We start from the raw sequence: 23,357 nt of genomic DNA, 5'->3' as shown, positions 1-23,357 counted from the left end.
TGTTCCGGGTCAATGGAATAGGAAGATACAGACAGCAATAATGGCAGACAGAATGTCTATTCCTTCCCTTCTCTTCTAAATAAATTAACTTTTGCTGCTGTCTCTTTTCACATGAGATATACTGTCATTTTATTGGGATCGGGACATGAACGCAACTGTGAAAAAAATAAATTTGCCTGGTGGTAAGCTTTAAATTCAAAGGAAACATGGCATTTCATGGACTCAAAACTTCTGGTGCCTTGATTCATTTGGTAATTTTTGCAGAAAAATGGTTTAAACTCCTCGATGCCAGCATTGCACTTAAAGTGGATTTTCGCCTGACTCCCCCCCCCCCCCCTCCCCACGCTTACCTAGTGACCCATTGTGCACGTTTCCGATACCCACCCAGAGGATTCATTGTTATTGTATTCTGCCATGTCTTTATCCCCTGCCATGTTAATTGTGACATCAAGAGGCCCAATCCGTCTTCCTGGTTCAGCTGGTGCACCTCCTGATAATGCGGTACGCCCCCCTTCTCCTTTCTGAATGAAGCGCTATGCTATGTGACGTGCATATCCCAGGAGGTGAAGGGAGGACAGCACACGTCATTCGCCTAGGTCTGTGGTCTCCAAACTGCGGCCCTGGGGCCGGATGTGGCCCCTTGCTTGTCTTTATTCGGCCCTTGGGGCACTTTTCCTTGCACTGACACCAGCAATGGAGGCATAATTCTTCCCACTGACACCAACAACAGAGTAGTGCTATTCCTCTCATGGACACCAATGATGGGGTACTATTCCTCCCACTGACACAAATGATTGGGCACTAAATATCCCCCTAATACCAAAGATAGGACATTGTTTATTCCCACTGGCACCATGACATTTTCTACCCCCACTGGCCACAGTCCAGCCCCCCCACCCCCCCCCCCCCCGACACCAAGAATGGGACATCATTTCTTCCACCGAAACCAACGATAGGGCATAATTCCTTCCACTAACGCCAACTATTTATCTCCCTAATAACAGAGATTGGGTATTGTTTACTTCCATTAGGCACGGTTCAGACCCCCTAAAGTCTGAAGAACAGTAAATTCGTGCTTTCTTTAGAAAGTTTGGAGACCCCTGGCCTAGGTGAATGACATTCAAGGGGGGGGGGGGGGGGGTGGGGGTGGAGACTGCACCTTTTTATTTAATTTTTTTTCCAAAAAGGTAAAGCAAAAAGACAGCCCTATTCTGGTAGCAGAGGGGAGGTGTTTTCTAAGGGTGAAGTTCCGCTTTAACTGTTATAACTAGAGGAATAGAGGGGGAATCTCCAAATTGGGACACCAGTTCTGGTGACAACCAGGTATTCTCTCCCTTTTGCAGGGATTTCCAATCCATTTCTATTTTTAATACGAGACATGAAGTGCAACAGAATATTACTGGAAAACAAGCATTTTGAGAAATGCTATAAGCTTCTAGCATGCCAGTGACTCAAAAATTAACGAAGCCATTGAACCACCACCACAGCCAAAAAACTAGCATTTTCAGTTGGCAGAAGCGGCAAGCTTCCTACTTCTCCCTGCACAGAAAGCTAGCCTTGTATTCCCTAATAAATATCAGATACGATACGATTAGCTCCTTCAGGAAGGGTCCGCCAACACTAAATGCTTAAGTAAGGCTCGTGTTGATGCAGAATTTGAAACTACTTCATCCATACAGCGGAATAGAAAGATGAGATTATGAAGAAAAAAGCAGAACAAGGCTTAAGAATTAATTTAATTACCGCTCAGATTCCTACGCACTCGCTATAAATCAAATTCACGGCTGGAGTGGAAATAAGATCTATGTTTATCTCTGAGTTTGGTCTCTGTACAGCAAGGAAGGGAAGAAAACTTTTGGATAGAACAGAATGAAAAAAAGAAACGTTAATAACTTAATGGCAAAAGCTGAAATTCTAGAATCACAAAGGAAGGCAACTGTTTGTCTTTTGATTTACGGTCCCGTACGATGGCCCAGATTCAGGACGTGACAGCAACACAGGAAAATGGTCAACCAGAGGTTACATTACTCACAGTAATGTTTTGGGGCTGGGAAAGATTCTCTAAATCAGGCTACAGTGATGGGCTGGGGTCCATTGGAGGCTCCAAAACATGTTTTTTTCTGTGACGGTGCCATGTGTTGGTGTGTCAATACAGCTCCTACTACTCAGACATTCATACACTTTTATGGAGTGCACCTGGTTCCTTGTACATACAACTGAAAGGGAAAGAGGGCACATGTACGCCATATTGTCGAAAGTATTGAGATACCCGCCTTAACAGGCACATGAACTTTAACTTCTTGACATCCGCGCTATAGCCGAAAGACGGCCACAGCGCAGACCTGAATTCCAGGGAGGCCGTCATATGATGGCCTCCCCTGTGCACGCTCCCTGTGTGCGCCCTGTGATTACCAAGTCAATGAGGCTGGGGTGATCACCGATCCCAGTAAGGGGCCGGTCCCAGCCCCTTACCATGTGATCAGCTGTCGGCCAATGACAGCTGATGACATGATCAAAACAAAAGCTCTGTGATCTTTTTTTTTTTCTCCTCACGCTGACAGTGGAGGAGAATAAAAAAAGCAGATCACCGGCTCATCTGAAAGGGACATCGGTCCCGAAGAGGAAGAAGCAGTTATGCCTCATCTTTGCCACCTGACCCACAAGTGCCTCCTATCAATGCGCACCAGTGGTGCCAATCAGTGCCACCTAGAAGTGCTTCCTATCAGTATAACCGATCAGTGCCCATCACTGCCACCCATCAGTGCCCATCACTGCCACCTATCGGTGCCCATCAGTGCTGCCTCATCAGCGTCCATAAATGATGGAAAAAATTACCGGTTTTAAAATTTTATAACAAAATAAAAAGATATTTTTTTTTTTTTATTCGGTCTTTTTACATTTTTTTAACAAACAATAAAAATCGCAGAGGTGATCAAATACCACCAAAAGAAAGCTCTATTTGTGGGGAAAAAAATGATAAATCTTTCATTTGGGTACATTGTAGCATGACTGTGCAATTGTCATTCAAAATGCATCAGCGCTGAAAGCTGAAAATTGGTATGGATAGGAGGGGGGTTTAAGTGCCCAGTAAGCAAGTGGTTACTGGCATCCCAGTCTTAGTCCGTAGGGTTCAATATTGAGTTGGCCCACCCTTTGCAGCTATAACAGCTTCAACTCTTCTGGGAAGGCCGTCCACAAGGTTTAGGAGTGTGTCTATGGGAAGGTTTGACCATTCTTCCAGAAGCACATTTGTGAGGTCAGGCACTGATGTTGGATGAGAAGCCCTGGCTCACAATCTCTGCTCTAATTCATCCCAAAGGTGTAATAATCAGGTTGTGGTGCAGGGCAGTCAAGTTCCTCCACCTCTAACTCGCTCATCCATGTCTTTTATGGCCCTTGCTTTGTGCACTGGTTGGATCATGCATGTGCATCATGATGTGCAGTCATATTGGAACAGGAAGGGACCATCCCTAAACTGTTCCCACAAAGTTGGGAGCAGGAAATTGTCCAAAACCTCTTGGTATGTTGTTGAGCTGCACAATTAATCGGCAAAAATCGTTATCGCAATCTTAACTAAAGTGTTTCACAATTATTTCTGTGCAAAGAATTCTCTCTGTTCTTCTAAAGCCATAGCCCTCAAAAAGGAAGAGAAAAACTGGGCAGTCTGCCAAGAATCGAAACATTCTTTATCAGTTGAACTTAAGTATACACATTGTAACAATTTGTCAATGGAATAGACTTTGTGTGTAAGTGAAAAAAGTTTAACCACTTAAACACTAAGGCTCCGTTCACACAGGGGCGACTTGTCCAGGCGACTTAGCCGCCTGACAAGTCGCGCTCCGTTCTGTACTATGGAACCGTTCTAATAGGAGCGACTCAAGTCGCTCCGACTTAGAAAAAAGGTTCCTGTACTACTTTTGGGGCGACTTCAGGCGACTTGCATTGACTTCTATACAGAAGTCGTTTTGCAAGTCGCCGCTGAAGTCGTTTGCAGGTCGCGTCTGTGAGTCGCGCTGCAAGTCGTGCCGCCCCTGTGTGAACGGGCTCTAAACCTTTTTCTGACATTTGTTGGTTTCAAGTTAAAATCATTATTTTTTTTTGCTAGAAAATTACTTAGAACCTCCAAACATTATATATATATATTTTTTTTAGTAGACACCCTAGAGAATAAAATGGTGGTTGCAATTTCTTATGTCATGCTGTATTTGAGCAGCAGTCTTTCAAGTGCATTTTTTTTTTTAAATTACTTTAATAAATTAAAAAAACAAAAAAAAAACACTACCCAGTAAAGTTAGCCCATTTTTTTTTGTATAATGTGAAAGATTTTACGCCACGAAAATCGCGATCTTTTTATTCTAAGCAGAAAAATTGTGATTCTCATTTTGCCCAGAATCGTGCAGCTCTAGTATGTTGACACCTTAAGATTTCCCGGTCATTGGAACTAAGGGGCCATGCCTAACCCCTGAAAAACAACCCTACATCATAATACCCCCTCCACCAAATGATTTGGACCAGTACACAAAGCAGAAGCAGACCAGGGAAGAGGGGAGAGCGCCTACTATGTGTAGCATAAAAATGTATTTATTGTAGAAAACCACAGCTGGCAACTTATATGCTTTAAAAACAACACGGCTCTTCAATATAAAACGCTGGCATCCTGTGAGTGTCCTTTACTCGTCTAGTCCGCGCTGTGTCTCCATATGTCCAGCTCCGACAGGGGCTGCTAGCGTTGTCACATCCAGGAACCATGCTGGATCCCACCGCAAGCGAAGATAACGTCACGATGGCAGGACGTGGCTATGGGTTTCAGAGCATGCGCACTCCTTCATCAAGCCATGTTCCAAAATGCGTAGCCACACCCTGCCACCATGATGACAGCCCTTTATCTGGTTCCTTGTGCACCGCCCTACAGAATCCCACCAAATGTACAACACACACAATAGGGTTTGATTTAGCAAATGCAGTAAGGCCTCATTCATATGGACTCACTTATGCATACATCTGTGATCAGGGTCAGCTTTGGACCAGTGGGATGCACAGGGGTTCCATGCATCTGCGTGCAGGCAGTCCCATTCACGTCTATTGGGATGCATCGGCTACACATACACAGCCGCTGGTTGTAATTGGACAGCTTTGAGAATGCGTGACCTGTCTGCATTCTGGGACATGTACCTATCAAATTGGGACAAGCATCTGTGCAGCCACTGCATCCTAATACACATGAATGGGACTGCCTGCGTGGAACACAGTGATGGCCCTTTGCACAGATGTATGCATGCCCGTGTGAATGAGGCCTAAGGGTAACCCATAATCAGTCATAGAGAGAGCCTATCATTTGTTACTATCATATTTCTGTAACAGTTTTGGTCGTGTTTTTTTTATTTTATTTTTTTGTGTCTGGGATGTTTTTTTTTCTAGGTATCATCAATGCTACAATATTACTTTCCTTCCCCATAATAATGCATTTTAAGCGGAACTCTAGGAAAACCGCTAAATACACAGATGAAATACATATAAGGGAGCTGATTTACTTGTTAACCACTTCAGCCCCGAATATTTTACCCCCTTCCTGACCAGAGCACTTTTTGCAATTCGGCACTGCGTCGCTTTAACTGACAATTGCGCGGTCATGCGACGTGGCTCCCAAACAAAATTGACGTCTTTTTTTTCCCCACAAATAGATCTTTCTTTTGGTGATATTTGATCAACCCTGCGTTTTTTATTTTTTGCGCTATAAACAAAAAAAGCGACAATTTTGAAAAAAACTCAATATTTTTTACTTTTTGCTATATATATGTTTTTCCTTCAGTTTAGGCCGATACGTATGCTTCATATTCTTGGTAAAAAAAATTGCGATAAGCGTTTATTGGTTTGCGCAAAAGTTATAGTGTTAGTTATAGCGTTTACAAAATAGGGGATCATTTTATGGCATTTTCATTAATATATATATATTTATTTTTTAAATGGCGGCGAGCAGTGATTTTTATCGTGACTGCGACATTATGGCGGACACATCAGACATTTTTGACACATTTTTGGGACCGTTGTCATTTATACAGAAATCAGTGCTATACAAATGCACTGATTCCTGTCTAAATGACACTGGCAGTGAAGGGGTTAACCACTAGGTGGCAGTGTAGGGGTTAAGTGTGTCCTAGGGGCGTGTTGCTAACTGTGGGGGGCGTGGCTGTGTTTTACACATCACTGATCTCTGCTCCAATCACAGGGATAAGAGATCAGTGTCACTGTTGCTAGGCAGAACGGAGAGTTGTTTGTTTACTTTAGCATCTCCCCGTTCTTCCTCTCCGTGACACGATCGCGGGTATCCCAGCGGCGATCTAGTCCACGGGACCCGACTCACTGAGCTTCCCGCGGGCGCGCGCCCCCGCCGCCTCTTAAAGGGCAACTTACAGGTACATGGTTCTGCCTGTACGTGGCCTTCTGCCGACGTATATCGGCGTGAGGCGTTCGGGAAGTGGTTAAAAGGTTTGTGTTTCTACACTTCTAGACTTGAAATTTACACAGCTTTGTCATACAGCACAGCCAACATGGAGACCTGACCAATTTTACAAGTACCAAATGCAGTTACTATTTGAAGCACAAGCCTAAGGCTGGGTTCACACTAGTGCGAATTGGATGAGGGATTCCTCGCATCCAATTCGCATGACAGGAGAGGGTGACCGCGCTCTCTACGGAGACGGTTCACATCTCTCCTTTGCAGCTTGCACAGGAGTGCTGTACGTCTTTGGCTCTGTTTCAGGGCCGAATTCAGGAAAAAAATTCAACCCGGATTCGTCCCTGAAACGGAGAACAGGGACGCACCGGACCCCCTGCTGTGACCCGCAGTCGTTTAGATGTGAACCAATCCTAAAACAGTAAGCAAAAACTCACCCTAACTAAGAAATATCCTCATCTCTTCATCTGTGTCTCTCTCACTCCTCCTCCCAGGCACTGCAGCTCACAGTGGGAGAGTTTTGATGACAAAAACACAGCTGCTAATCGTGAAAGCAGCGGGCTGGACCAGCTGTGGCCAGGTGCTTGATGGATCAGCTACATTCTTGTGAATTGGCTGTGACAATACTGATTACATTCTCTACAACACGGGGGATGTTGCTATATTGCATTGAATTTTACAGAAAATGATAGCGCTGCAGATTGAAAGGAAAAGGTCATTTTTAAAGCAGTATTAAACCCAAAAGTTGATATTTATTATATTGCAGCTTACCAATTCTTAGATGTGGCGGCTGCAGCGCTTTAAAAGCTTTTACCAGTTACCACTTAAGATTTACAGAGGATGTCTGATACAAATTATTGCTCTCGATTTAGCTTTTGCTGTAATACCTCACGTGTGGTGTGATCACGTACGTTTGCCTTTGCGAAGAATGGGAGGTGCATTAACATTTTTATTTTTATTTTTTAACACCTTTAAAAAAAATTTAAAACATTTTTTAATCAAGTTTATTGCTATCACAAGGGTCACCCCCTTCTGCCACTTGCAAAAATGATCCAGTGGCTAATTGGCCACTAGGATCACTTTTACAATGAAGTGCATCGCAGACCAAAAATAAAAAATACCGGATTGATGCCTGTAGCTGCAGACAACATCCCGGTATAACCACTGAAAACCCTATGACGTATATGTAAGTTAGTGGGGGCTAAAGTGGTTCATTTGGAGGGATTTCCTCTCAGTTCCTGTTTTGCTATGGGACAGGAAGTGAAGGTAAATTCCTCACACAGATGGCAAAAAAAAAATTAAAAATGGTAGGAGTTATAAACCCTCACTTGCTCCATTCAAAAACAAAAAACAAAAAAAAACAGTGTTACCTTTAGTTCTACTTTCACCATCTACCGACCACGCTATAACCGAATGACTGCTACAGCGTGGTTGGCCAATTCTGAGAGGGTGTCATATAACGTCCTTCCGTGATCGTGCACGCTGTGGAGCGCAGGCAGCGCTATTTGGGATCACTGTGTCCTTGGGATACAGCTGATCACAGATCGGGGTAAAGGGCGAATCACAGCGGCCCTTTACCATGTGATCAGCTGTGTCCAATCACAGCTGATCCCGCTGTAAGCACAAGGTTATCAGCACTCCTTTCCTTATGCTGACAACATGAGAAGAGGAGAGCCAGTAACCAACTTATGTGAAAGGGACATCTACACTTTTATCAGTGCAACCTCAACAGTGCCCATCGGTAAATAGAGATAGATGAATAAGGGATTTTAACGGTGCATACAAATACATTTTGGCTAGAGATAACAAATAAAGCGTTTTATAATTTTTAATAAATTCCAAGGTTAAAAAACATTTACACGATAAAAATTAGTTATAGTGGTTCACAAATATGGCGTCCTGAATAAACTGGTAAACTTGAAGACATATTGTTGCACATTAACCCAAATGTTGACCCAAAGGTAACCCGGGTTAATGTGCAACAATACGTCTTCAAGTTTACTCAGACCACCATATTTGTGAACCACTATAACAAATTTTTATCGTGTAAATGTTTTTTTTAACCTTGAAATTTATTAAAAATTATAAAACGTTTTATTTGTCATCTCTAGCCAAAATGTATTTGTATGCACCGTTAAAATCCCTTGTTCGTCTATTCCTATTTACGCTTTATTTCTGGAATGTGGTGCCAATTTCAAAGGGTGTTCCACCTCTAAACCGGACCAAATCCATGCTGTTTACCCAGTGCCCATCAATGCAGCCAATCAGCGCCCCCTATGGGTGCCTCATCGTCAGTGCAGCCTCATCAGCGCACATCAGTGAAGGAGAAAAATTACCTGTTTACAAAACTTAATAACAAACTATGAAAAACTTTTTTTTTTTTTTTATTATTCAGAACTTTATTAAACTCTTTTCAAATATTTAGCAAAAAATAAAAGCCCAGTGGAGATTAAATACCACCAAAGGAAAGCTCTATTTGTGTGAGAGGAAAAAAAATGGTAAGAATTTCATTTTAGTACAGTGTTGCCTGACAGATTGATTATCATCCAAAATGTGAGAGCACAGAGAGCTGAAAATTGGCCTGAGCAAGAAGGGGGTAAAAGTGGCAAGTGGTCAATACCACTTTAAGAGAAAAAAATGACAATGTAGCTGGTGTTATTTTTTTTTATTTTTTTTATTTGCTAAAAATTTTTTACAAAGTGGAGTTCTTCTTTACCTGCTTTCCAGCTACAAGTTGAACTTCCATAGCAAAGGTGTTTTAAAATGGGCTGTTTATGCACGGAAGGTCTGTAATAGGAATGATCTCTCTCTGTACTATTTTTGTGACAGGTCCCATTTGTATTTAGTCTGTAAAACAAAGAGCTTTCTGTGGCCTTGTAGTGTTACAATGTGTCGCCGAGAATCTCCTCCATCCGCTCCAAGTGACCCTCTCCCCTCTTGTTTGTTTCAGAGGACCAGAGGTCAGAAACGCAAGAGAAGTTTCATGTTTGAAGAAGAGAAGCCTGAGGTCAGGGTAACACGAGTTAAAATAGCGGAATCTGAGCACGCTGCCTTCTTCACTTCAGCTTTATTTTTGATTTATTTTTTTTTGCCCTGGTTTGTAGGAGCGGACACCGAGAGAGAGGAGGAGGAGGCAATCGGTGACTTTACAGAAGAAGCCAAAGTCAGAGGATTTGAGGACAGAGTGTGCTGCATGTAAGGGGATCGGCGACAATGAAAATCTAGTAAGGTATTTAAAACCAAAAAACGTGACCGCCGCTTATTTGGTTCCTTTATTTTGTCGTGCTACAAGAGATTTAAGAGATCTGTGTTGTCCAAAAAATCTTTTGCATCATTCTGTTTATCAGAGGAGCACCCAGTCCATTTTCCCTCCTAGATTTACTCTTGAGTTTAATTCCCTGTTTTAAAGCGGAATTAAACCCTCCTGTTTTCAGCCAAGGAAGCTGCCATCTTGGCCTCTGCTTGATCTTCAAATGCCATGACGCTGCACATCTGATCAGTGACGACGCCGTTCGTTTGATGCTTTGACCGTTTAGTTGAGGGCACAACCAATGCGACAGTTACATTCCCGACACGTACCACTGTTTTTTGGAACCGTTAAAGTGTGTGTTGCCCTAAAAAAAATAAAATGGGTCCTGTTCCCTAAAAGCATGTTATACGGCCCAGTGCTTGTGCTGTGTCATTTGGCCCATTGTATAACCTAAAAAACCTGGCTGATCCTGCCAGTTTCAGCCCTCCCCCCGTAAATTGAATACGGTTTATCATGGCAGCCGAGCCCTGACACTGTGGTCAGTTTACATGCCTCCGTCATCCGGAGCTCTGCTCTCCCCCACCTCCCTGCCTGTCTGCTCCAGACACTTCCCGCCCCTCTTGCTGCTATAAAAAAAACTATATTATATGTATATCATCCCATCTGTTATATAACGCAACAGTATGTGTCCCAGTGTCTGTGTTATATAAAAACGATGCAGATTATACATTATCTCAGAGTGTCTCCCGGCGCTCACGTGACTCCTCGGCTCTCTGCTCTTCCCACCTGGCGTCAGCAGGAATTCTCGCACTATAGCTGTCAGCCAGGGAGAGGAAAGAGCTGAGAAGTCATGTGAGCGCCTGGAGACGCTCTAAGATAAGGCAGAGATGTCAGTTTTTCTGCACGTGTTCTGCAAGGGCACAAAAAAAAAAACAGTTGTTCTCTGCGCCCTGTTCACACCACCTTATTTTCTGCGCAGAAATCTTCAATGTGTATGCAGTTGTCTGCACGGTGAAAAAAACAGACCTGACATCAACATTGGTGTGAACAGGGCACATGAAGACTGATGTCAATGTGCATGATGGGTGATGGAAACTGATGTCTGTACAAGTGAAATCTCTAAGGTTTTCACTTCAGTTCCCATCAGTTTTCATGCATGTATGGTGTGAAGGAGCCCTAGAATGGGACTGACAGTGTTTTAAAAATGGTACTTGGGCTTAGCCTGTTCCAGTGATGAGTACTGGAACCCCACCTGTCATTACCAGCAGGACATGATTGTCAGATCGGAGGTGATTTGCTCCCATGCTTGCAGTCCTACTTTAGGGTGCTCAGTAAGAGCTCACCGAGGTAGCAAAGTGCAGCACGTTTCACGTTGTGTGCAAGGAGTAATGCCAGTGTTACCTGTGCACATTACACCACTTCCTGTCTGTCATTAAATCTGATTTCCAGTGAGTGTTTAATTCCATTAATCTATAAATACAGAAAAAATCAGCGCAGTACAACCCCTTTATGAAAAGCTGCTGAACACCAAGGATCAATTACCAAATCCCAAAATACAATATGCCAAACAGATAGTACAACGCTCTAACTAAAATAAAATGATTACTAACATATTAAAATTAATTAAAAGTCCAAAGATAGCTTTTGTGTCAAAAAGTCCACGTGAGGAATCTTCAGTGGTACACAGTCAGTTCATGCATAAAGTGACTTAGTGCCAAGGGGGGGGACCACCACCAATGGTAAAATTGGCTGCTCACCTCATCGTATGGACCCTTTAAATTACAGAGGGTCGTATGCACTTAAATATCAACGAATGCTGATCAACTCGTCCAATCGCTGTATTCCTCTCAGACAATATCCGGCCGGTTCACAAATGAAAACACAGCTTTCTCCCATTCAGAGTCAAATGAACTGACACGTTCGTGGAATACCCACACTGGATCGATATATAGCAGTATTCACATTTCCTCAGACCATGTGGATAGAAAGACAAACCATAGTGCTCTCCATAGAAAACATTTTAATGATGAATATACATAAAAAACACACTTACAATAACGAAGCTTCATACGATCGTTAAAATGAACAATGACTGCGGGTGACGTCACGTGATCTCCACCCGCGGTCATTGTTCATTTTAACAATCGTATGAAGCTTCGTTATTGTAAGTGTGTTTTTTATGTATATTCATCATTAAAACGTTTTTCTATGAAGAGCACTAAGGCCTGTCTTTCTATCCACATGGTCTGAGGAATTGTGAATACTGCTATATATCGATCCAGTGTGGGTATTCCACGAACGTGTCAGTTCATTTGACTCTGAATGGGAGAAAGCTGTGTTTTCATTTGTGAACCGGCCGGATATTGTCTGAGAGGAATACAGCGATTGGATGAGGAGATAAGCATTCGTTGTTATTTAAGTGCATACGACCCTCTGTAATTTAAAGGGTCCATACGATGAGGTGAGCAGCCAATTTTACCATTGGTGGTGGTCCCCCCCTTGGCACTAAGTCACTTTATGCATGAACTGACTGTATACCACTGAAGATTCCTCACGTGGACTTTTTGACACAAAAGCTATCTTTGGACTTTTAATTAATTTTAATATGTTAGTAATCATTTTATTTTAGTTAGAGCGCTGTACATCTGTTTGATAAATTCCATTAATCTGACTCAATATCTGTTTATTGCAATCCTCTATACCGGGGGTTGTTATAGGGGCGGGGGGGCAGAGGAAAGTGGGGGTGATGGGATATGGGAATTAGCTATGGGGGGCACAGGACTCTACAGTGTGTGTGGGGAGGGGGGGGTGATGTGAAGGAGAATATACTGCTATGAGGGGGGAAAAGGAAAGCAGAGGACACTACAGTGGGGGGGGGGGGGGGGGTATGTTATGTGAAGGGGCAGGATAACGGTATTTGGAGAAAGAAAACCCTACTGTGGGGGGGATCTTTGATTTCCTCCATGTTGTCCAGGTAGATCTCAACCTCTGAAAGGTCTATGCTCTAGGTGGTAAATAAGAGGGTGCAAACTGGGTAAAACCATGTGCAAGCAAATTGAAGTATTAAAGTGTAACTAAAGGCAAAACTTTTTTTTTTTCATTTTGGATAGAAAATCCCTGTCAGTTTATTTTTGCCCGTCTGTGTCCCATTGGGGAGATTTCTCTTCACTTTCTGTCCAGTTGCCAAACCAGGACATGAGAAGGAATCCCGGGGTGTCTGAACTGGTGTCCCTATTGGAAGATTTCCCTTCTATTATTGTGATGGCAACCTTGTGGACAGTCTTCTCAGAAGAGTTTGAAGCTTTTATAGCTGCAAAGGGTGGGCCAACTCAATATTGAGCCCTACGGACTGAGACTGGGAAGCCATTAAAGTTCATGTGTGGCAGGTGTCCCAATACTTTTGGTAATATGGTGTAGAAAACAAACGACTTGGTGGCAAAAGCTGCCCCAACTATTTGACCTAGCAGATACAAAAGGGACCATCAATGTACACTGACATAGATTTTGCAATTTTTGGAAAATCTTGGTGTAGCATTAACAATGAGAATAACTTTTTTTTTGTAATCCTCTACATAAGCCTGTACTGTCTGATCTTCCGAAGCAGGTTGTGTGTGACCTCTCTTAGCAGCTATTTGTCATCCGTTGTTACTTCTCAATACTTTTGCAAAGAATGGACCTAGGATGTAGTTCTATCCCAAGACTGTCGATCATTTTTCTTATTATGTCATCTTTCCGTTGAACTGGGATCTCTGTCTAATCGTGTGAATGCTTGAATGACTATTGTAGCTGTGTGTTTTTCTTTTGAGCTTGTATGCCATCAAAGGTTTGACAGTTGCGGTATAACTCCCAAGTGTCTCTTCGGCAGGGCTCAACCGCTCTCTTCAGCCCAAATCTCTTGGGAGTACATGGAAATGTAATGCTGTATTGCTTTCCAGTGCTTTAAACATATCTAATCTAACAGAAGATACAAGATAGTATCTTTGAACTGGCCTACCTTTTTATTGACTGGTCAAGCATAAATAATTAAAGACCATCTGTGTTACAATTCAGCATTTACCCCCAGGAGACATCTGCTCTCCTTCATCTGTAATTAGCAGTCAATATTCTCATTTGCAGACATTAGGGCTGACGAGAAGGGTAAGTCAGCCATATTGAATCACCCAAAATATTACTGTACTTGGTCTGGGCACCTTTGGTGATCCATTTTTTTGTTTCTAAATGTGTCCGGGAGTTTGTAGACCCCTGGCCATCACACCTATTGTGTGACCAAAAGAATGTCAACTCAAGGGAAATGATAGGAAGACTAATGTCTGTAATGTTTTTTTTTGTATTGCGTAGAACAGTGGTCTCCAAACTGCGGCCCCTCCTTGCCTTCATCTTTCCCTTGGGGCACTATTCCTCTCACTGACGCCAACAATGCTGCAATCATTTCTGCACCGACACCAGCGATGGGACACTATTCCTTCCACCGACACCAACGATGGGACACTATTCCTTCCACCGACACCAACGATGGGACACTATTCCTTCCACCGACACACACGATGGGACACTATTCCTTCCACCGACACCAACAATGGGACACTATTCCTTCCACCGACACCAATTATGGCACACTATTCCATCCACCGACACCAATGATGGCACACTATTCCATCCCCCGACACCAACGATGGCACACTATTCCATCCCCCGACACCAACGATGGCACACTATTCCATCCCCCGACACCAACGATGGCACACTATTCCATCCCCCGACACCAACGATGGCACACTATTCCATCCACCGACACCAAGGATGGCACACTATTCCATCCACCGACACCAAGGATGGCACACTATTCCATCCACCGACACCAAGGATGGCACACTATTCCATCCACCGACACCAAGGATGGCACACTATTCCATCCACCGACACCAAGGATGGCACACTATTCCATCCACCGACACCAAGGATGGCACACTATTCCATCCACCGACACCAAGGATGGCACACTATTCCATCCACCGACACCAACGATGGCACACTATTCCATCCACCGACACCAAGGATGGGACACTATTCCATCCACCGACACCAAGGATGGGACACTATTCCATCCACCGACACCAAGGATGGGACACTATTCCATCCACCGACACCAAGGATGGGACACTATTCCATCCACCGACACCAAGGATGGGACACTATTACATCCACCGACACCAAGGATGGGACACTATTCCATCCACCGACACCAAGGATGGGACACTATTCCATCCACCGACACCAAGGATGGGACACTATTCCATCCACCGACACCAAGGATGGGACACTGTTCCATCCACCGACACCAAGGATGGGACACTGTTCCATCCACCGACACCAAGGATGGGACACTGTTCCATCCACCGACACCAAGGATGGGACACGGTTCCATCCACCGACACCAAGGATGGGACACTGTTCCATCCACCGACACCAAGGATGGGACACTGTTCCATCCACCGACACCAAGGATGGGACACTGTTCCATCCACCGACACCAAGGATGGGACACTGTTCCATCCACCGACACCAAGGATGGGACACTGTTCCATCCACCGACACCAAGGATGGGACACTGTTCCATCCACCGACACCAAGGATGGGACACTGTTCCATCCACCGACACCAAGGATGGGACACTGTTCCATCCACCGACACCAAGGATGGGACACTGTTCCATCCACCGACACCAAGGATGGGACACTGTTCCATCCACCGACACCAAGGATGGGACACTGTTCCATCCACCGACACCAAGGATGGGACACTGTTCCATCCACCGACACCAAGGATGGGACACTGTTCCATCCACCGACACCAAGGATGGGACACTGTTCCATCCACCGACACCAAGGATGGGACACTGTTCCATCCACCGACACCAAGGATGGGACACTGTTCCATCCACCGACACCAAGGATGGGACACTGTTCCATCCACCGACACCAAGGATGGGACACTATTCCATCCACCGACACCAATGATGGGACACTATTCCATCCACCAACACCATTGATGCAGTGTGTGGCGTATGCTCTGAACACTGACAGGCTGACCCCCTACCCCTTCAACCTCTGCAGCAATGCTGGCAGCACTCATACGTCTATTTCCCAGTGACAGCCTCTGGATATGACGCTGAGCACGTGCACTCAACTTCTTTGGCCCGACCATGGCGAGGCCTGTTCTGAGTGGAACCTGTCCTGTTAAAACTGCTGTATGGTCTTGGCCACCGTGCTGCAGCTCAGTTTCAGGGTCTTGACAATCTTCTTATAGCCTAGGCCATCTTCATGTAGAGCAACAATTCTTATTTTCAGATCCGAAGCCCGGGTTCAAACCAGTGCGGTGTGAATTCCAGCTACATTTTCTCTGTGAAGAGAAAAAGCAGCTGTTCGGCGGTGCCGCTCCGTTCTATCTGCTCATCAGCTGAGCAGGGAGAGGGGGGAGAGGAGGGGAAGGTGTAGTTAGAAAAAGGAGAGATTTCTTGTTCAGAACGCAATGCATCTGCAAATCAGATGCGTTCACATAGAGGATAATGTGCTTGTAATTCGCACCGCAATGTCCAGAAAACGCACACGTTTTTTGTGCAATATGCAGTGTGAATACAACGCACATATGTGAACAAGATGCATTAATTTGAATGTATTTTAAAATGTCCTGCGAATTGGATGTGGTGTAAGCCGCATCTAATTCGTATAGGTGTGAACGGGGGCTCAGAGAGTTCTTTGCCGTGAGGTGCCTTGTTGAACTTCCAGTGACCAGTATGAGAGAGTGAGAGCGATAACACCAAATTTAACACACCTGCTCCTCATTCACACCTGAGACCTTGTAACACTAACAAGTCACATGAGGGAAAATGGCTAATTAGGCCCAATTTGGACATTTTTCAAATTGGGGTGTACTCATTTTTGTTGCCAGCGGTTTAGACATTAATGGCTGTGTGTTGAGTTATTTGGAGGGGACAGCAAATTTACGCTGTTAGGCCTCTTTCACATGGACTGTCCCGTTCAGGTCTGCCTATCAGTTTTTAGGCGGACCTGAACGGAAGCTCCATAGACCTCTATGGAACGACGAATGTCAACGGTGACATATCCACTGACATCCGACCCGCTCCGATCCGAAAAAGTGTGACGGAGGAAAACCCTACTTTTCCACCTGTTTGCGGATCGGGTGACGGCGGACTCTAAGGCCTTTCTTTATCTGATCCCCCATTGGGGAGAGCGGCGCTCTGACAGATCCGTCCCTGCACAGTGTGCATAGACGGACCTGTCATCTGCCTGCTTAGCGGGGATCAACGGAGTGATCCCCGCTGAGCAGAGTGGGCTTCAGACACGTCCGTGTGAAGGAGCCCTTATACAAGCTGTCATTGTAGCAAAGTGTCATTTCTTCAGTGTTGTCACATGAAAAGATATAATCTTTACAAAAATGTGAGGGGTGTACTCACTTTTGTGAGACACTGTGTGTATATTACTGTTCTAATGCACTGTAAACAGTCCATATATTTCGGGGCTGGACAAAATAGTTCAAATAAATGATCACTTGGGACGTGTAAAGTGTTCTTTTAGAGTTCCCATTTCTTCAGCCATAGTCAACAAGCTAAAGAGAGAAGGAGCCAAGTGGTAATCTGCCTGTTACCAATACTCATAAACAGCCCCGTTATTCTGAGTCATAGGATTGCTTTCTCCTAGATAGTCAGTAAAATTACTGCTCTGTGGTTTCCGCCAAATGCTCCAATCCTTCAACTGCCACATTAAGTCTGGAGAACAGAGCCACGGATAGCTCCAGCGCCGTTATGCAGAGCGATGTGGCTTTAACCAAGTGAGAAGATGTGTCGGAAAGACCATAACCTTTCTCATGATATGCGCATTTCCCATTTCAGCCGCGATGTGAAGTGCCGGCAGATGATTTAATGGTGGCATTTTGTTTTGCTGACGTACCTTTTTCTCTTTATAACCGAAAGCAAGCTTTGAGTTAGGATGCTGAGAGAAGATAGAAGACGGCTTAAACATTTTTTTTTTTTTTTTTTAGTTTTGCTCTTTATCTGTTTTCTTTTTTTTTTTATTCCTGTCTCTGGCATTAAAGCTGAACTGTAGGAATTAGGTAAGACTCTCCTCCCCCAACTTGCTCTGCAAGGATTAAATGTTCAATCGGTCTAGGGAGGCGGGGTGAAGAGGCTGGATCACTTACCTTAAAGTGTTTGCGAACCCATTTTATGTAATGCCGCGTACACACGATCAAACAATCCGGTGGAAAAGTCCGGCAAACTCAAGTCCGCCAAACAATCCCCCCGTGTGTAGCCTCCAGCATACTTTTTTGACCCGACAGTACGGCGGACTTAGAATTTCGGTTTGCACAAAAATTTGCACACTGTACTCGAATTTCGGCGGACAATCCGGCCGTGTGTATGCAAGTCCGCCGTACTTTTGAAATGAGCGGACTTTTCCCGCCCGGAGAAAAGTCCGCTCATTTTGAGCGGGTCTCCAGGTAGGCGGGGCCCGTGAAGGAGATGTTGCTGGCCCCTCCGCCTGGTATGGACTTAAAGGGGAACCCCAACGCCAAAAAAAAAACGGCGTGGGGGTCCCCCCCAAGTCCACAACAGACCCTTGTCCGAGCATGCTACCCGGCCGGCCAGGAAAGGGGGGTGAGCGAGCGCCCCCCCCCCCCCTCCTTAGCCGTACCAGGCCGCGTGCCCTCAACATGGGGGGCACCTTGTCCCCATGTTGATGAGGACAAGGGCCTCTTCCCGACAACCCTGGCCGTTGGTTGTCGGGGTCTGGGGGCTTATCGGAATCCGGGAGCCCCCTTAAATAAGGGGGCCCCCGGATACCGGCCCCCCACCCTATGTGAATGAGTATGGGGTACAATGTACCCCTACCCATTCACCTGTAAAATAAAAGTACAAAAAAAACACAACACATGAGATAAAATACTTTATTGCACAGCTCCGGGGGTCTTCTCGCCGGACTCCTCCGTTATCTTCTTGTAGCTCTTTTGCTAGCGGAGGAGTCCGGCTTTCTTCCTCGCCGCCAGCCTCTTCTCCCGACTTCGGGGGTCTTGTCCCCCTCTTCGGTTCTTCTGCCGGGCCACCGCGCCTTCTTATAGCTCTTTTACAGGCGGTGGCCCGGTCTTCTGTCGCCGCTGCCGCCTTCCGTTCTTCTTCTTACATAGGGACAAGGGGCGGTGTCACATGGCTTTATATCACATGGGTTGGTCACATGGGTTGATGTCACATGGGGACTGTGACATCGTAAGGGGGCGGGGTCACCATGTGACACCAACCCATGTGACATAAAGCCATGTGACACCGCCCCTTGTCCCTATATAAGTGGGCGCGCAGCGCGTCCCTGGCGCGTCCCTGGCATTGTGGCCGGAGAGAGCGTTGAGTCAACATCTCCAGGAGAAGAAGAAGAACGGAAGGCGGCAGCGGCGACAGAAGACCGGGCCACCGCCTGTAAAAGAGCTATAAGAAGGCGCGGTGGCCCGGCAGAAGAACCGAAGAGGGGGACAAGACCCCCGAAGTCGGGAGAAGAGGCTGGCGGCGAGGAAGAAAGCCGGACTCCTCCGCTAGCAAAAGAGCTACAAGAAGATAGCGGAGGAGTCCGGCGAGAAGACCCCCGAAGACGGAAGACCCCCCCCGGAGCTGTGCAATAAAGTATTTTATCTCGTGTGTTGTGTTTTTTTTGTACTTTTATTTTACAGGTGAATGGGTAGGGGTACATTGTACCCCATACTCATTCACATAGGGTGGGGGGCCGGTATCCGGGGGCCCCCTTATTAAAGGGGGCTCCCGGATTCCCGATAAGCCCTCCGCCCGCAGACCCCGACAACCAACGGCCAGGGTTGTCGGGAAGAGGCCCTTGTCCTCATCAACATGGGGACAAGGTGCTTTGCCCTAAGGCACCCCCATGTTGAGGGCACGCGGCCTGGTACGGCTCAGGAGGTGGGGGGTGCTCGCTCGCCCCCCTTTCCTGGCCGGCCGGGTAGCGTGCTCGGACAAGGGTCTGTTGTGGACGCCGATTTTTTTCGGCGTTGGGGGTTCCCCTTTAAGTCCATACCAGGCGGCGGGGCCAGCGACGTCTCCTTCGCGGGCCCCGCCTACCTGGAGACGCGCTCGAAATGAGCGGACTTTCCTCCGCATGTGTGGGCGAGTCCATTCATTTCTAAAGTACGGCGGACTTAGTACGGCGGACTTAGTCCGCCGTATTAGTCTGCTGAAAAAGTGCCGTGTGTGGGCAAGTAGCCCGTTCGAAAATTCCGACGGACAGTTTGGCGGACGTCCGCCAGACTAAGTACGTCAGACAGACGGCTACGTGTGTATGCGGCTTAAGACTATACCCGCCCCTCTATTATAGCCTGGCAAAGCACACTATGTACGTTTTAGAAAATGAGCATTGTAAATACTGAATTTGAGCTGTCTTCAGGCCGGTCACATGACTCGCGGACGCTTTAGAGCTCCGACAGATGCGGGAGGGGCAATGATCTCCTGACGTCACCGGGGGAGATCACATGGCCGCTAGTCTCCTCCCACAGAAGCTCTGTCTTGTAGCTGTAAAGCACAACTTACATAGTGTGCTATGCCAGCCTCTAATAGAGGGGCTGGGGTGGAGACAGACACAGAGAGGGAGCTGAGGGACAGGAAGGAGGGGGAGAGAGGAGAGGAGAGTAGAGGGGACAGCAGCGTATGATGCAGGGACGTACTCTGACCATGGTGGTCAGGGCTCAGCAGCCCTGATTTTTGTTGTCAGAGAGGGCATACGGGAAGTGGCAGATTCAAGGAGGTTTTTTTTTGTTTGTTTTGTTTTTGTTTTTTACAATTTAGAGGGGAGCAGGTTACACAGCACAAGCATTATTCTATGTAATCTGCTTTAAGGGACCAGGATCTGTGTTTTTTTTTTTGGGGGGGGGGGGGGAGGAGTTAATCTTTAATCCTTTCTCTGGTTCTCTCCTCTTCTCCCCAAAGCTCTGAGCTTTGGGTGGTCCCTTGGTGTGTCATCACATACAATGCAGGGCTATTAAAGTGGTTGTAAAGCCTTACATATACCCAGTGAAGTGACTGGTCTGAGATGATACACAAAGATGAAAAAAAATCCTCCAACAAATGTACCGGTTTATCTGCAGTCTTCTCTTCTCTACATCCGTTCAGAGTGCAAAATGTGTCCAGCTTGTCTGAGCTTTCAGAAAGCAGAGGGTGGGAGCTGAAGTTACACTCTGCAGAGCTGATTGGAGGGAAGGGACACTTCCCCCTTCACACAGAAACAGAGATGAGGCTGTCAATCACAGGATGTGTGCTGGAGCTCCCTCAGTCACACTCTTTCTCTTTGTGTCAGGAAAACTTGTCAGAAAGGACTCCTTCAGAGGAGGAATAAGGCAGCAGACAGAAATGACACTTCTGCTCTGAAATGAAACAAGCATACACTATAGAGGGGTGTGTCTTGTTCATATTTAGACTCCTTTCACACTGGGGCTCTTTGCAGGCGCTACAGCACTAAAAATAGCACCTGTAAAGCGCCCTGAAATAGCTGATGCTTTTACACTGGAGCGGTGCTCTTGGCAGGACGGTAAAAAAAGTCCTGCTAGCAGCATCTTTGGAGCAGTGTTTATAACCGCGCTCCTCCACTGCTCCTGCCCATTGAAATCAATGGGGCAGCTCGGCTATACTGCCGGCAAAGCGGGTGGTTTTAACCCTTTTCCGCCTGCTAGAGGGGATTAAAAGCGCTAACAGCCGAATACCCCCGCAAATACGACGGTAAAAATAGCGACACTTTACCGCCCTTGGACCCACCGCCCTGGTGTGAAAAGGGGCCTTAATGTCTGAGGTTCACAACCACCAGGAGTGCAACAGCAGCAAGGAGTGCCTTAGAAAGGAAGCAGCCATGCAATGGTAGAACAGGTTAAGGTAGCCTGCTTCAGCAGGGAGTAAGGTAGGCATTTCTCACTATTCTGGCACCCCTAGAATTGGGAGAGGGAATGGTGTTGGCAAGGCTACAATATGCCTAATTTCCAGAGTTCATCTTTAACCACTTGTGCTGGTTGATTTGGAGTCATTGGCCCCTACCTGCTAGCAAGTATACATGCACATTAGAAAAAATGTATGCTATGAGTGTGGCTATAACTGCACTATGTGTTACATATTGGTGTTTTATTCAGAGTGAGAGCAATAATCTAGGGCCATTATTAATGCTTAACACTAAACTGATGACCTGTAAAGACTTTTTAAGTGTTGCCAATGGACAATTTTGGGTACGAAAGTTTGTTGCTGTTTCATCAGCACACAGAGGTTTAAGGCTCGACATGTTTGTCTTCTATTTACTCATCACAACCTCATAATTTTGTTCTCTATATACCTTTACACAAACATAAACGTCAATCATCCCAGTCTTAGTCCGTAGGGTTCAATATTGAGTTGGCCCACCCTTTGCAGCTATAACAGCTTCAACTCTTCTGGGAAGGCCGTCCACAAGGTTTAGGAGTGTGTCTATGGGAATGTTTGACCATTCTTCCAGAAACGCATTTGTGAGGTCAGGCACTGATGTTGGATCAGAAGACCCGATAGAACACCTTTTGGGATGAATTAGAACTGAGACTGCGAGCCAGGCCTTCTTGTCCAACATCAGCGCCTGACCTCACAAATGCACTTCTGGAAGAATGGTCAAACATTCCCCTAAACCTTGTGGACGGCCTTCCCAGAAGAGTTGAAGCTGTTATAGGTGCAAAGGGTGGGCCAACTCAATATTGAACCCTACGGACTAAGACTGGGATGCCACTAAAGTTCGTGTGTGTGTGTGCGTGTGCGTGTGCGTGTGCGTGTGCGTGTGCGTGTGCGTGTGCGTGTGCGTGTGCGTGTGCGTGTGCGTGTGTGTGTAAAGGCAGGCGTCCCAATACTTTTGGTAAGATAGTACATGTTGTTTGGGCTTTAACTATCTTTAAGGCTTAAAATGTGCATTTTAGCCCTTTAACGTTCTGCTCCACTGTTTGTTAGAGCACATTTGAGCTAACTCATTGAAAAATGTGGACTTCAAAGTGGTTTTAAACCCTTACAACCAACTTAGACCTACAGGTAAGCCTAGATTAAGGCTTACCTGTAGGTCCAAGAAATATCTCCTAAACCTACACGGTTTAGGAGATATTTGCTGAAAGACAGGCACCGCTGTCTGCGGCACGCAGGTGCACTGAGCGCGCCGCAGTCAACGGCAATATGCCGCGAGTGGCGGCTCCCGTGCGCATGCGTGGGAGTGACCTCATTGCGGCGGAGCAGCGAGACCCACGGAGACCCACCGAGAAGATGGATGCGCCGGACTACAAGGGACTTCACTGGCTCCTGTGTCAGGTAAGTGACACATAATGCGGCTACTATGCGATGCATAGTAGTCCATTATGCTTTACCTTTGCAGGGAATGAAAGAGGAAGTAAACTCATCAGGGATTACTTCCTCTGACTGGCAGGGCCACCAGGGATTTCACATGAATGAAGCAATACAAAGTGAAGTACATGTAAGTACATATCAGGAATATGAAATGTTGAGATAACATATTTAAGGGCACAGGCAGCCACTGACCTCTCTGACAATATCCATGAGTGGTAGGGTCTCTTTGGTATATTGAACTTTATCACTAAAATCTTAGA

General features: G+C 45.9%; 1 protein-coding gene across 5 annotated transcripts in view; it reads left to right on the top strand.

Annotated features, from left to right (window-relative positions):
* Window positions 1-23,357, top strand: part of PHF14 (PHD finger protein 14) — a 421,390-nt gene that overhangs the window by 197,274 nt on the left and 200,759 nt on the right. For all 5 annotated transcript variants that reach the window (XM_077490721.1, XM_077490723.1, XM_077490720.1 and 2 more), the window contains 2 exons: window positions 9,405-9,461; window positions 9,559-9,683. In XM_077490721.1, coding sequence (XP_077346847.1) covers window positions 9,405-9,461; window positions 9,559-9,683 — 182 coding nt within the window. The remainder of the gene's footprint in view (window positions 1-9,404; window positions 9,462-9,558; window positions 9,684-23,357) is intronic.

Source organism: Lithobates pipiens, unplaced genomic scaffold, assembly GCF_037356315.1.
Source record: "Lithobates pipiens isolate NorthernLeopardFrog02 unplaced genomic scaffold, aLitPip1_a1.2 Scaffold_19, whole genome shotgun sequence".
Classification (NCBI taxonomy): Eukaryota; Metazoa; Chordata; class Amphibia; order Anura; family Ranidae; genus Lithobates; species Lithobates pipiens.
Note: the sequence above shows the minus strand (reverse complement) of the source record. Positions and strands in the feature narration are given on the sequence as shown.